Genomic DNA, 15,676 nt, shown 5'->3' on the forward strand with positions numbered 1-15,676 from the left:
TTTATATTTATAATACTATTTTTATATATTTTTATATTTTCTTTCATAATAATTGTTAATTCTTTTTTTAAAAATAATAATATATTATAATTAATATCATGTGTATCCCAATATTGAAATTCTATATTTTTAAAATTTTCAATAAAATTATCATAGTCATCATTAAATAGATTAAAATTACCATCATATATAGATTTTATATGTGATTTAATTTTTTCACTTTCTTCTTTTATAAATAATCCTCTACTTAATACCTTTTCTAAAAATTTATGCACTATAATATCATCTTTATATTTTTTTCTTAAATAAAATAATATTCTATATAAATTATTATCACTAAAATTATCAACTCTATCACATATTTTTAAAGACAATGATATATTAACTATATTATTTTTATTTATAAATTCATTAAATTTATCAGAGCTTCCATTAATAAATATATTTTTTAATTTTTCTTTTTTTATTTCATTTTTTAAAATATTATTTTTTATTTCATTTTTCAAATTTTTAAATATATCATTGTCTCTTATTGGAATTTTTAAAATTACTATATGATATATTGATTCTATATCATTTGACGTCATAACTGTTTGTTGTGAAAATTGATCAATAGTATTATATAATATTTCATGGTTTATATTAATTGATTTTTCATATATTTCTATTTTATCTAATAAATAATATCTATAAATTCTTAACGTAACTTTTAATAATATTCCTTTAATACTATCTGATTCTTCTATATAATCACCATAAAAATTTATTTCTAATCTATCTAATAGGTTTTCTATATCTATATCTGATAATATTCAATCTAATTTTTCATATAATTTTTCATTTATAATTTCATTCAATAATTTTTCTAAATTTATTTTATCTTTATTTTTAATTTCCTTTAATAGTTTTATATTACTAATATTCTATAAAATAACATCTATTTTTTCTTTTAAAATTTTATGGCTTATATCTCTATTATCTGAATTATCATATCATTTTTTAATATTTTCAGATACATTATCTAAATTTCAATTTTTCTCATTTAATAAATTTTCATTTTTAATTATGTTTTTAATTTCATTCAAATTTGTAATAATATTGTTTTTATATTGATCTAATTTATCATCTTCTATATTATTTTTTATATTATTGATCATATATATTATAAATATTATTTTTAATTTAAACTACATTTTTATAATAATTTAGTGTTAATTTATATTTTTATAATTAATAATAAATCTATTTTTATTAAAAATATCAAAAAATATATTAATGAATTTTAAAATACTAATAATTATACATATTTTAACCCTAATAAAATAGAATGATATTAACCTAAATAATGAAAAAAGAAAAGAAATAAAAAATAATATACAAGAAATAAAAAATAATTTAGATAATATTAAAAAAAATAAAACAGATTTTGATAATTTTTCTTTAATTAAATTTTTAACAAATAAAAATAATGTAACTAATCAATAGTTATCTACATATTCAAATAATTTAGCTCATATAAATAATGGATATAATAATATAATTATGAATTTAAATATAATATTACCTATTTTAAAAACTTTAACTCAATCTAAAAATTAGCATAAAGAAAATATCATAAATAAAATCATAAAATATAAATCATAGAACTTTGTATATTTTAAACCCTATATTAAATTATTAAATAAAATATTAGATTCCTTTAAAATAGATATGAAAGAAAAACTACCCCTACTCGATATTGAATTCAGTTTTAATGATAAAATATCTTTAAATATTTTTTTTAAAAATAATAATGAAAAATTAGAAAAAATAAAAAAAGAAATTGAACTTAAAAAAAAAAATTTTTTTATAAAATCATTATCTTTTCCAAATAAAATTATTACTGATCTTGATAAAATTGAATTATACTCTCTTGATCCAATATCAATAACCATTGATAATAATACATATCTCACTAAAGATGAAATAATAAATTTCTATTATTTTATATTTAAAAATAAATATAATGAATTACTCGATAAAGTTATTAATAATATAAAAATTAATATAAAAAATAGAAAAATACAATTTTTTAATATTAATAATGAAATTTATTTAAATTTATGCAAAGAAATAAATATAATGATCGAAAATTATATCATAGAAAAATATAATAACCTAACCCTATCATTCATACTTTTAGAAAATCATGATATTGATAACTTTAAATCCATTAATAATATAATAATAAATAAAAATAAAAAAATATATAATTCATTATAGGAAAAATCATTAAAAACTTTAAATATAATAAAACAATTTAAATCTTTAAAAAGTTCCAAAAAATTAATTAAAAGTTTAGATGATCTTACTAAAGAAATAGAATATAAAAATAATGATGATACTATTATCCTAAATAAAATATCAGACTTTAAAAATAATATTATTAATAAAACCCCCATAAAATTAGAATTTAATAATGCTAAAATAAATAATCCAGATAATTTTTATCCCATAAAAAAAGAATACATATTCAATCTATTAAATAAAAATACCGAATTTAAAATTTTGATAAATTGTATTAAATCCAATTTAAATGATATAAATAATAATATAGAAATCTTCTCTTCCGATATAAAAGAAATTTTAGATTCTTTAAATAAAACCATAAATAATAATTCCTTAAAAAATTCAAAAAATAATAACCCTAAAGAAAATATAACCAATAAAAAAATTTTAAAACCATAATTAATTAAAATTTTATAGAGATTTTTAAATAATAAATATAATAAAATTATTAACGTTTTATTTATATATATCCATAAACATGATTCTTATAATCTTAACTCTAATAATCCATAATATACTTACCCTAACCAATACTGATATTGAACAAAATCATTTTATTAATTGATTATATTTTTTAAAAAATATAAAAATTTTAATAAAAAATATAATCAATTATACTCATAATCAATCTACCATATCCTATCAAAATTTATTTGAAAAAATTGATAATAAATCAATATTGATCTGAAAAAATAAAGAAATAATTAATAAAAATAAATTTTTTATAAAATGAATAAATGAACTAGTCAATATACATATAGATGAAAATTCATTAGATTCCTCCAATTATTTTTTATTTAGTAATATTAAAATAAATAAATCATTATTAACTAATAAAAAAATTATAAAAAAATACTATGAAGATTTTAAATATTATATCTTAATCTCCCTTAATCCAAAATTAAATATATATAATGAAAATACACATAAATATATAAATACAGTAATATATCTAAATGATTTTAATCATCTTTTATTAGATATTTCAAATTTAGAAAAAATTATTTTAAATTTCGATATTGAATTTACTAATATTCTCTCCCATAATACTAATAATATTTTTGATACTAATATAATCTTTACTATAATAGAAAATACAATCATAAATATAACAAAAATAAAATTATTTAATAATAATTTATTAAAATATATTACTAATATAATAGATCACATAATACATTATAATAATCATTTTCAATCCAAATATACATATCATGAATTAGTAGATTTTAATAAAAAATATAAAAAATATAAAAAAATAAAAAATAAAAAAATAATAATAAAAAATAAAATCATACTCATAATATTATTCATTTTTCTATTAATAAGCGCCATAAAAATAATCACATTACTATAATTAATTAAAATAAAAAAATTATTTATAAAAAAATATTTTAAAAAAAATATCTTTTTTTATTTTTTTAATATAAAATTCTCATATAAATTCTAAAATACCTCTTTGTTAATACTCTATACATTACTTAATTCCCCATAAATTTTCTACTACTCCTTCTCCCATATAAATACCTTCTCCATAAATAAATTAATTGCTTTCTAAGTATCATCATATATATTCTTCATATCCTTAATACATTCCTCACTCTCCTACCCCTTATCCTCATTAAATTCAATTCTACTCACTATCTATGTCTACTCTATTCCATTCTCTAATTTCTCTATTAACCTCCTAGTACTCACTATCTTCTCCTCATATCCCTATTCCTTCTCCATCTAATGACTTATTAATAAATTAATAAATTCATTCTTAATCCTGTCAAAATCATTGAAATTTATATCCTATATATACTATAAAAATTCTTCAATCACAATCTTTACACTACTATATATTCACTCAATTCCACATCCTGCTATCGCATTCTTCTCCACATTTAAAAAATTCTTAATATACTCTTTTATAAACTCATCATTATCTAACTTATTATTAAATTTAAATTCAAATTTAGTCTTTGGATACTCTGGTATCTTCTCCTTCTTAATTTTCTTCTTTCCTACCACCTTAAAATTAAAATCTTCATACTTATCCATTTAATAATAATTCTTGTGTTAAATTAATCATAATAAAAATTATTTATCCTAATCCTAATAAATTATAATTCCTTAATACATCACTAATCTTCTTAATATACTATATTAACATATCCTCCTCCTTAATCCCCGTTATTATAATATTTCCATTCACAAATATTATAAATACTATCTTACTATTGTCAAATCTATACTATAATCCTGCAAATATCTCAGGCGTATAACTACACTTATCCGGATTCTCTATTGCTAATCTCTCTATATCAATCGGATGATTTAATTTAAAATTTCCTAACATGTTTGTTATTCAAAAATCTGATAACCTAACCTAATACCCTATCTTCTCTAATACCTTAACTATCTTCTTTGATACATATCTTGCCTCATACTCTGATTTAACCCCTGTTATATTTGCATGTCCATTACTGAATATCATTACTGTACTCTTTGGCTAAGTCATTCTTCATACTAATGAAGCAAACTTTTTAGGATTATATTCAACATTTCTTAAACGCATTGCCACATATTTTAAATCAATCTTCATATTTAAATAGCATGTCGCAGAAACATTCTAAATATTTACTTCAATCTCATCCATTTGTGTTAAAATATACAAATATGAATCAAGATTTACATGATAAATCCATTGATCAAATTAAAAGAAGAATAGATATGCTAGAAGAAAATATTCAAATTGTTAAAAAAGAAATACTTAATCAAACTGAACAAAAAAAAGATATGCTAAAATATATGGAACAATACCATAAAAAAATGCAATTATATAAATCAACCCCCTATCTAGTCGCTTCAATTTATGAAATTTTAAATCTAGACTATAATTACATAACTACTGATCAAACAGTCACTGAAACAAGTGAAAAACAAAATATAGAAAAATCTAAAGCCATAGTAATAAAAACTTCAACAAGACAAATACTTTACGTTTCTACTCCCGGTCTTCTAGAATTTGAAGATTTATCCCCTCTAGATTTAATCGGTATTAATAGAGATACCTATCTAATAATTAATAAATTGCCCATAGAATATGACTCAAGAGTTAAAACAATGGAATTAGATACTGCCCCTAAAGAAGATTATACCTGAGTAGGTGGCCTAGATACCCAAATAGAAGAATTACAAGAAGCAATAGTTTTACCCATGCTAACCCCTGAAAAATTTGTAAAATTAGGAATTCAACCCTCAAAAGGTATCCTTCTTCATGGCCCTCCTGGTACAGGTAAAACTCTCCTAGCTAGAGCCGTTGCTAAACAAGTTAAAGCCTGCTTCATTAAAATAACTGCCCCTCAATTAGTCCAAATGTACATAGGTGATGGCGCTAAAATAATAAAAGATGCCTTTAAATTAGCAAAAAATAAAGAACCTGCCATAATATTCATAGATGAAATAGATGCTATAGGAACAAAAAGATCTGGTCATAATGATAATGGATCAAGAGAAGTACAAAGAACAATGCTAGAATTACTAAATCAATTAGATGGTTTTATTGTTAATGAAAATATAAGAATAATTGCCTGTACTAATAGAGTCGATATTCTCGACCCTGCTCTTGTTAGAGCCGGAAGAATAGATAGAAAAATAGAATTTAATCTCCCTAACGAAGATGGTAGAAGAAAAATATTAGATATACATTCAAGAAAAATGGTAATAAATGATGATGTAGATCTTAATGAAATAGCTAAATCAACTCAAGACTTTAATGGTGCTCAACTTAAAGCTGTTTGCGTAGAAGCTGGTATGCTAGCCATAAGAAAAGATAAAGATCAAATCACTCATGATGATTATATGGAAGCAATAGAAATAGTAAGACATGGAAGAAAAAGTAAATTATTTTTTTACATATAAAATATTATTTAAAAAAATCTAAAAATACAATCTTTATTTACAATCCACTCCACTACTAATTAGCTTGTTGTATGAAATTTTTTCTCTTTTCCTTCTCCTCTATTTCATGCTCCTTCTTATGCTTCATAAATGATTTCTCCCTTAATTCAGCTTCATATTTATGCTTTGTTAATTCATCCTTTAATTTTCTTAAATTTGTCATCTCCTACATTATCCTCTCCTTATCCTATTTTTCCCCTTCTATTGCCGATATAATATTTGTTACTCCCTTCTTATCTACTCCATATTTCTTATGTAATTCAAAATCTTGATGATGTTCTAATACTTCCTATTCTATAAGTGATAATCTTTGAGAATCATAATATCTTGCCGGGAATCCCTTTATTGTAGATAATATCTATAAAAATTCTTCAAAATTTATACTATTCATATTTAAAACTCTCGAATTTTTTATTATATCCTTTAATTCTTTTCCCTCTTTCTATATCTATAATTTTTCTAATATTTTCTCTAAATCAATATATGTAATATGATCATTTTCACGTGATTGTATATTAAACCTATATCAATAATCATTTATATCATTTATATTAAAAACATCAAAAAAATGTTCTAAGATTTTTTCTCTTCTTCTTGAACTTAATTCCTTTTTCATTATATATTATATATATTTAAACACTAAATAAATTTTATATATAAATTTCCGTAATATATTATTTTTTCGTGTTTAATAAAATAATAAAAAATTATTATAATTAATTTTTCTAACTAATATTAAAATATTCCATTTTTTCCTAATGTGTCTAAAATCTTCCCGCTCCTTTCTAACTTGCTGTATTTATAAATTTCAAATTAATTTCTTCCTATGCCTATGGATCATCATATGGTCTCATAGGCTTTCTAAAAACTATTAATCTTTTTATAGGTCCTCCTACACTTCCCTTAACTAATACAAACTAATTTTCTACTATACCATAATGCTTAAATCCTCCCATTGGTGTTATATTTTTCTTAGTTAAATCTGCCTATGTAGATGCATTTCCTTCTAATACTTCAGACTATTTTTTTCCTATTTTATATATTTTCTTATTTCTTTCTGTTCTATGAAAATATCCTAACTATCCTGCTCTAGCTACTGTTGTCATTACTCCTGATGGATGCCATGGTCCTATACATGCTACTTTTCTTCTTCCTCTTCTACTCTTTCTCTACTATAATCTTACTCCAAATCTCTTAATAACTCCACTATATCCCTTTCCTTTAGTAATAGTAACAATATCTGTACATTCATTAACTTTAAATACATCTTCTATCTATATATTCTATTCTAATAATGAATAACCATAATCTAATTTATCAGTAATTGTTCCTCCATTAATCTATACTTCCATTATATGTGCCTTCTTTAAATTAATATTCTTAATCTTCTCTACCTATGTATGTATTAATAATCTAATTCTTGTACATCCTTTTTCTATAAATAATTTTTTCTATTCTTCTATACTCTTCTACTTTTCATCTACATTAACTTTCTTACAATTAATTCTCTTTAAATATGTTCATGCTAAATGTTTTATTATTTTAGTACATACTACCTTATATCCACTTAATGTTTCTTTATATCCTATAACTCCACATGCTATTATATTAGGTGTTTCTATTACTGTTACTGCTTCCATAATTTCCTTATTATGTAATGGTGATTTAGGTCTATTTAATTCTCTTATTACATGAGTACTTCCTACTTTATACCCTGGAAATGCTGTTAAATGACATTTATCTTTTTCATTGTCTTTAGGAAATGATTTAATTCTTGGCTTATTCTATGATGCTCTCTTCTTATTAAAAAATGCTTTTGATCCATGTCTTGGTACATTATATTTTCTATGTGACATTTTTTAAATATTTTATGATAAAAATAAAATAAATAAAATGATAAAATATTTTGCTATAATAGGTAATAAATCTGAAGTTTCAGGATTTATTCTTTCAGGATTAGGAAATCATTACTTAATAATAGAAGAAAGTACATTAATTCAAATAAATAAAACTTTAGAAAGTTTTTTAAATAATAATTCTATCCAATATATTTTAATAAATAAATAGTTAATTAATAATAATAATAATAATAAGAAAATTATTATTTTAAAATAAATAACACAAAAATATTATGTCAATGAAACAACGTTTTATACATTATAAAAATACTAATATAATAGCAAATCATATTAACTGTGAACTATGTAATAAAAATATAATATTTAATAAAAATAGTATTTCCACTACTAAATATTCATTAATTACTTGATTACCAAAAGTATTATGAGAATAGATAAGAAAATTAACTAATGCATATTTTTTAATAGTAGGATTATTAACTTTTATGCCAGCTTCTACTTTATCTCCATTGTTTTCATTGGGTCCGATTGGATTCTTAATGATTTTATCAATAATTAAAGATACTTGTGAAGATTTTAATAGATATTTATTAGATAAACAAACTAATGAATAGTCTAATATTGTTATAAGAAATAATAAAAAAATAAAAGTAGGGTGAGGTAATATTAGAGTAGGTGATATAGTCATTGTAGAAGAAGATTGTACAGTACCTGTTGATATTGTAATATTAGATAGTAGTGAAACTTCAGGTGTATGTCATATAGAAACAACTTCTTTAGATGGTGAAACAAATCTTAAAATAAAATAGTCTTCAAAATTAACTATTAATCATATAAATAAAGGTGATGCTCCTATAGAACCTTTTATCTTATCTTATAATGAACCTAATGACATAATGGATGCAGGTGGTTTTAATGGTATTATAACTTTTAATAATGGTAAAACTGTTAATTTAGAAATGATTTAGTTTATAGCTAGAAGTACTGTATTAAGAACTACTAAATGAATAATAGGTATAGCTATATATACAGGTAATGAAACTAAAATATTCCTTAATTCTAAATCTATACCTTTAAAAAGATCAAGTATAGAATATACAATAGATAGATATATTTTTTATTTAATTATTATGCAATTATTAGTAACACTTATTTTATCCTTAGTACGTTTATGATTAAAATTTAGAGTTTATAATGATCATTGATACTTATATTTAACACCTACTTCTGTTAGAACATTAACTAAAGATGCTATAGAAATGGTTAGAGAATTTATATCTATATATATAGGATATTTCTTAATGTTTTCATCTATTGTTCCTATTTCACTTTATTTAACTATAGAAATGATTAGAATATTACTATCATATTTTATTAAAGTAGATATGAGTATGTATGATATATATAAAGGATCAACACCTAAATGTAAAACAGTTTCTTTATTAGAAGATTTAGGTAGAGTTAAATATATATTTTCAGATAAAACGGGAACTTTAACTAAAAATTTAATGATTTTATAGAGAGTATTTATTGATGAAAAATTATATGGAGTATTAGATATAGGAACAGAAAATTGTGAAAGACCAAAAGATACTATAACTATTCCAGAAAACTTATTAATAACATATAAATTTTCAGATAATAGAATATTTTGAGATAAAAGAAAGAATGAAAATATTTAGCTTTTCTTATTATCATTAAGTCTTTGTCATACAGCTATACCATATGTAGATAAAAATAATTATATAAGATATTAGGTAGAAAGTCCGGATGAATTAGCATTATTAGAATTTGTAACAGATAATGAGTATCATTTTTATGGAAGATTTAGAGAAGAATTTAATATATTTAATGTAGGAAGTAAATGAGGATAGACAATATTAATAAAAATTAAAAATGTTCAATATATTTATGAAATGTATGAATTAATAGAGTTTACAAGTGAGAGAAGAAAAATGTCTGTATTAATAAAGGATACAATTAAAAATAAATATTATGTTTTTACTAAAGGAGCGGATGAAGCTATATAGAAAATATTAACATAGGAAGAATATAATAAGAAGTGAGAAAATACAAATAATGTAATAGAGAAATTTGCATTAGATGGATTAAGAACATTATGTATATCATATAAAGAATTAAGTGAGGAAGAAATGAAAGAATGATATATTAAATATTTTGAATTATCTAATTCTAATTTATCATTAGAGTCACATTATGAAATATTAGAAAATGGACATAAGATATTAGGAGTAACAGGAGTAGAAGATAAATTATAGGACAATGTTAAGAATGTAATAGAATTATTAAAAGAAGCAGATATTAAGATATGAATATTAACAGGGGATAAATTATAGACAGCTGTTAATATAGGAAGATCATCTGGATTAATACCATTAGATACTAAGTCTGAAATAATGATATTAGATTATAAGTAGAAGGAAATAAATGAAAATTATTTAGAATTTTTATTATAGATAAAGAATTAGATAGTAGAATGATTAAAGTCTAAAGGTATTATGAATATGGAAACATTATTTAATTAGAACAATGAATTATTAGAAGATTATTAGGGTGAATCATAGAAAGAATTAATGAAAACAGTGTGTGTAATACCAGGAAAAGTATTAAATTTAATATTTCCAGATAAGAAATAGAAGAAGAAGATTAATGATGTTAAGATATAGGAGGAGATAAAGAATATAAAAATTTTATTTCTTAAAATTTCTAAAATATTTAGTACAGTAATATGTTGTAGAGCATCACCTAAATAGAAGGAGAGATTAGTAACATTAATAAAGGATGGAACTAATGAGATAGTATTAAGTATAGGGGATGGAGCGAATGATATACCTATGATAAGAGCAGCATCTATAGGTATAGGATTAGAAGGAAAAGAAGGATCAGATGCGGCTAACAGTTCAGATTTTTCATTAGGATAGTTTTAGTTTTTAAAGAATTTATTATTATTGCATGGAGGATGAGGATATAGGAGATTAACAAAAGTTATAAAATATTTTTTTTATAAAAATACATTAATAGTAGTATTAAATACATGTTTTGGATTTTACAATGGATTAAGTGGAAAGTTTTTAGGGCATGGATCATTTGTTTCATTTTACAATTTATGTTTTACGGCATTACCTATAGTATTAGTTGGAATATTTGACAGAGATGTTAACAAGTAGTATATATTATCAATACCATAGTTATATACAGTAGGATAGAAGAATTCATATTTATTAGGAAGAAAAATAATATTAGAATTTTTAAAGTCATTATATCATGGAGCGATATCATTTTATTTATCTATATTATTATTTTGTTATATACCTATAACTAACAGATCAGGATATGTCAACAATATACATGATTTATCAAGTTTAGCATTTACAGGAATAATATTATTAGCAAATTTATAGTTATTATTGGAGATAAGAACGTATAATACTATTATTTTAATATCAATATTTTATACGGTATTATTTTGATTTTTTTTCTTATTTCATTTAGGGTTATTTGGTAATATAATAGAGTATAGTTTTATAGCGATAAGATTTTATAAAAGTTTATAGTTTTATTTATTTTTATTTTTATTAGTAGTATTAGGGATATGTCCTGTTATATTATGTATGTTTTTATATAGAGCATTTTTCCCTACATTGACTACGTATGTATAGGAAGTAGAGGATGGAGAAGTACCTGTATAGAAATTAGATTTTTATTTTATGAAGTCATTATTTGTTTTTTAGAAGAATATATTAAAGAAGTAGAAGGAATAGTTCAAGGAGGTAATAAGATATTAGGAGGATGAGGATGAAAAGAAGATTATAACAAGAAAATAGTTATTAGATTTAGTATTAAAATAGAGATAGAAAAAATAATTAATTTTTATCTTCAATATTGGACTAAATCATGAATTTTATCTGAAATAATAGGGAAGAGGCTTTTAATACTTTGATCTAAAATATTAAGAAGATTTTCTTCGGCTTTTAGATTATTATTATTAAGATCTAATCTTTCTTTAACTTTATTTATATCTGAAATATCTATGTTATATATTTCTAGTATATAGATTATTTTTTTATATTTTTTTCTTAGTATTTGATAGCCTGTTATGAAATAATATTTAAAATCTTCTCATAATTTTGGAGTATTTATTATTGAGAACATTTCTTTAGTCATTTTTATTAGAGGGGGATAAGGTTTAGGATCATTACCGAACAAGAAATCAAAATCTATATGGAATATTTGACCATTATTTCTTACTAGGATATTATCTAGGTGTCTATCACCTATGATTAAAACATAGCTTAATATATTATAGAAAGCCAATGATTTAATAAAGTATTTTCTATTAAAGGAGAAATTATTTCAGTTTATTTGATTAAAGGGAATTGAATTTTCTATTACTTCTACAAAGCCTGGATTAACTAGGGTATAATGAGTAGGTTTTAAATTTAATTTATAGGATAGGAATAATTCATCTACTATTTTAAATATTTTAAGAACAAATATATCTTTAGTTAGATCTTCATCGGCTTTATATATGAAGGAATAAATTTCATTATCGATTGATTTAAAAGTTATATAGAGGGGGGACAATTGACTTTTTAAAATTACAATTTTTAAAATATTTTTAATTTTTATTTTTGGATTTATTGGATAGAAGATAAAGATATTATCTTTATTAATGAAATTATTTAATTGTAGGATGAATTTTTCAAGATATATATTTTTTATATTTCAATTTTTTTTAATTTCTCTTAATTTTAGAGCGCCTTTATTAAGGTAATATAATCATTTTTTAGTTTTAGTAATTGGATAGATGAAATTATTATCTAATTTATTAATAAGAAATTTTTCTGTAGTAATATAAATTTTATTTTTTATCATATTATGGATAGTTCAATATAGTTTGAATAGAATATCAAAATCTTTTTCTATTTGATTTATTATAGCGTATAGTATGTATAAATTATCTTCATTTTTTATTCGCATTGAGTAAGCTATTTCTACTATGTATTCATTTATTATATTTATGGGATATTGAGACAATTTTGAGATACAATATTTTAAGATATTTTTTTATTATTATATCTTAGAAGTATTATGAGAAGTTGTAATATATTAGAGATATTGGATGATTCATTAAATTTAAGATTATTTTCTAAGATATATAATAAATTATTATTTATTTTATTATTATTTTTATTATATTTAGGGAGAGAAATATTTATATTAGTATTTTGAAAGATTGAAAATGTATTAAATAGGTTAATATAGAATATTTTTTCAGTTTTAAGGGCTGTTTTTATTATAACAAAGGATTTATCTATTAATTGATTTTTATTAATGGGGATAATTATTTCTTTTTTATTTATTTGATGGGATTTATAGAGTAGAAGATATTGAGAGTATCAAACTTCTATATAGTGGCAAGGACCTAAATTAAGAATAAAAATATTTTCCATATAATTTCTATTAGTGTTTTTGAATAATTAATTAATTACTTACTTACGGAAATACAGTTCTACATATTTTTTTATTTTTAAATCTTCTGTTATATAATTTTTTAAATTTATAATTTTGAAGGGTTTAGGTTGTTCAGGAATTCTTTTTAGGTCTTTATAGGTTAAGCTATTATTATTTTTGATTTTTTCTTTATTTATTAATTTTCTTTTTATATATTCTTTTTGGCAGTTACTTTTAACTAAGTGTTCGGATCTTATATAGAGAAATTTTCTTAATATTTTTCCTAGAACTTTTTTACCTATCATTACGCCTATTGATCTTTTTCTTATATCAAAAACTCTACCAGTTCTACCATGATAATATTTATGAGGAAGGCCTTTCTAATAGAAGCTATTACCTAAAATTGTAACATAATTACCAACTTTATAAATTTCTAGCTATCTTTTTATATTAAGTTCACCTTTTTTATCTTTTTTGAACAATTGTCTTGTACCTCTTCTGTATCCATGAGAATTTCCCATAATTGATATTTTTATGGATGAGATTATATAGATAAATAAAATTATTATTTACAGGTAGTTTATTAAGAGTATAAGGAACAAAGAGATGTTTTATAATTTGGAAGGGGAATATTAGTTGAAATTTAGTAAGAATTTATTGGGAGTTAGATTATATAATGTGAAGGAGAGGAGTAATTATTTTATTATATATGATAGTATGGGAGAAGTTTATAGGTATTAGACAATAGAGGGAGAGTGCAAATATTTTAATTGGTATTATGGAAAAGTATTATTTTTTATAGATGAAAATTTAGTATTATTATTTGATGTGATAAGGAATAAGAAGAAAATAATTACAATTAATTATTTAAAATTTAATTATATTATTAGGATAATAGAGGATATTATTTATATTATAGATAAGGAAATATTATATATTATAAGGGACATTGAAAAGGAGGAGTATTTTAAGATTAAGTTAGTTTAGAGTATTAAGGAAATAGTTTATATATAGGGAATAATTTATTTTGAGAGTGAGAATGGAATATATAAGTTATTAGGGAAGAGATTAGTTAAGGAAGAGATTAATATTGACAGGGGAGTAATATTTAAGGAATTTAATTATTAGAATGATATATTATATTATTAGGATAGGATAATATTTAAGAATTAGAAGAGAGAGTTTATAATTATTTATAAGGACACTATGAAGATAATTAACAATATGAAGATTTATTATATTAATATAGGGGAGATAAGTATAGAGAAGATATAGGATTTATATTTTTTATTAACGGAGGAATATGTTAATGAGTAGAATGAAATATTATATAATTTTATATAGATAGAAGAGGACAAGATAATATCATTTATATTTTTTATATTTAGGAATAAAGTCAAGGAATTTAATTATTTATTATAGAATTGAAAATTTATAATAAGATTATATAGGAAAAATTAGTATGATTTATCATATTTATATAGGATGAGTGAATTAATTAATAATTTATATAAGGATGATTTATTTATTTAGTTTAGATATATTAATGAAATAAGAGAATTTTTTTATTATTTTATGAATAGAAAGCCTGAAAATTTATTAGAGTATATAATTAATATAAGGGATGATTTTTCTGGGGTATATTGTGAGATATATGAAAAATATTTAAAATTTTTATATATTAATGAGAAGGATAAATTTTTAAATTTAATTGAAGGGGAGATATGAAATAAGGAATTATTAATAGAAATAATAATATTTTTATATAATAAGAAGGAGTATGAAATAATAATAAGTTTAATAGAGAATTATAAGTTTATGATTGATTTTAGATAGTTAAAAAATTTAGATATAGAGGAGATTAAAAAATATTTATATTTATTTCTTATTGAGGATAATAGCATTTAGGATAATATTGAGGATAAGAGTAATAGTAATAGGGAAATAAAAATAAATGAGATAAAGAATAAAGGAGAAGCGTATTATTTTTTTAGATAGAATTATAAGAGAACTAATATTTTAAAGAATTAGATTTTAATATCATATTTAGATTATTAGTTTATACT

The 15,676-nt window shown here is 21.0% G+C and overlaps 1 protein-coding gene and 2 pseudogenes across 1 annotated transcript; 2 read left to right on the forward strand and 1 right to left on the reverse strand.

Annotated features, from left to right (window-relative positions):
• Window positions 1-4,063, forward strand: part of LOC125290181 — a 125,056-nt pseudogene extending 120,993 nt beyond the window's left edge.
• Window positions 4,064-4,992: 929 nt separating this feature from the next.
• Window positions 4,993-6,237, forward strand: LOC125290182 (26S proteasome regulatory subunit 6A-B-like). Its single transcript, XM_048237115.1, is given in 1 exon segment — window positions 4,993-6,237. A coding segment is annotated over 1 exon segment (1,245 nt).
• Window positions 6,238-7,001: 764 nt separating this feature from the next.
• On the reverse strand, window positions 7,002-8,132 carry LOC125290183 (annotated as a pseudogene).
• Between the last annotated feature and the right edge of the window lie 7,544 nt (window positions 8,133-15,676).

The sequence above is a fragment of the Alosa alosa genome, unplaced genomic scaffold (genome assembly GCF_017589495.1).
Source record: "Alosa alosa isolate M-15738 ecotype Scorff River unplaced genomic scaffold, AALO_Geno_1.1 AALO_1.0_unplaced_2, whole genome shotgun sequence".
In the NCBI taxonomy this organism is placed as follows: Eukaryota; Metazoa; Chordata; class Actinopteri; order Clupeiformes; family Clupeidae; genus Alosa; species Alosa alosa.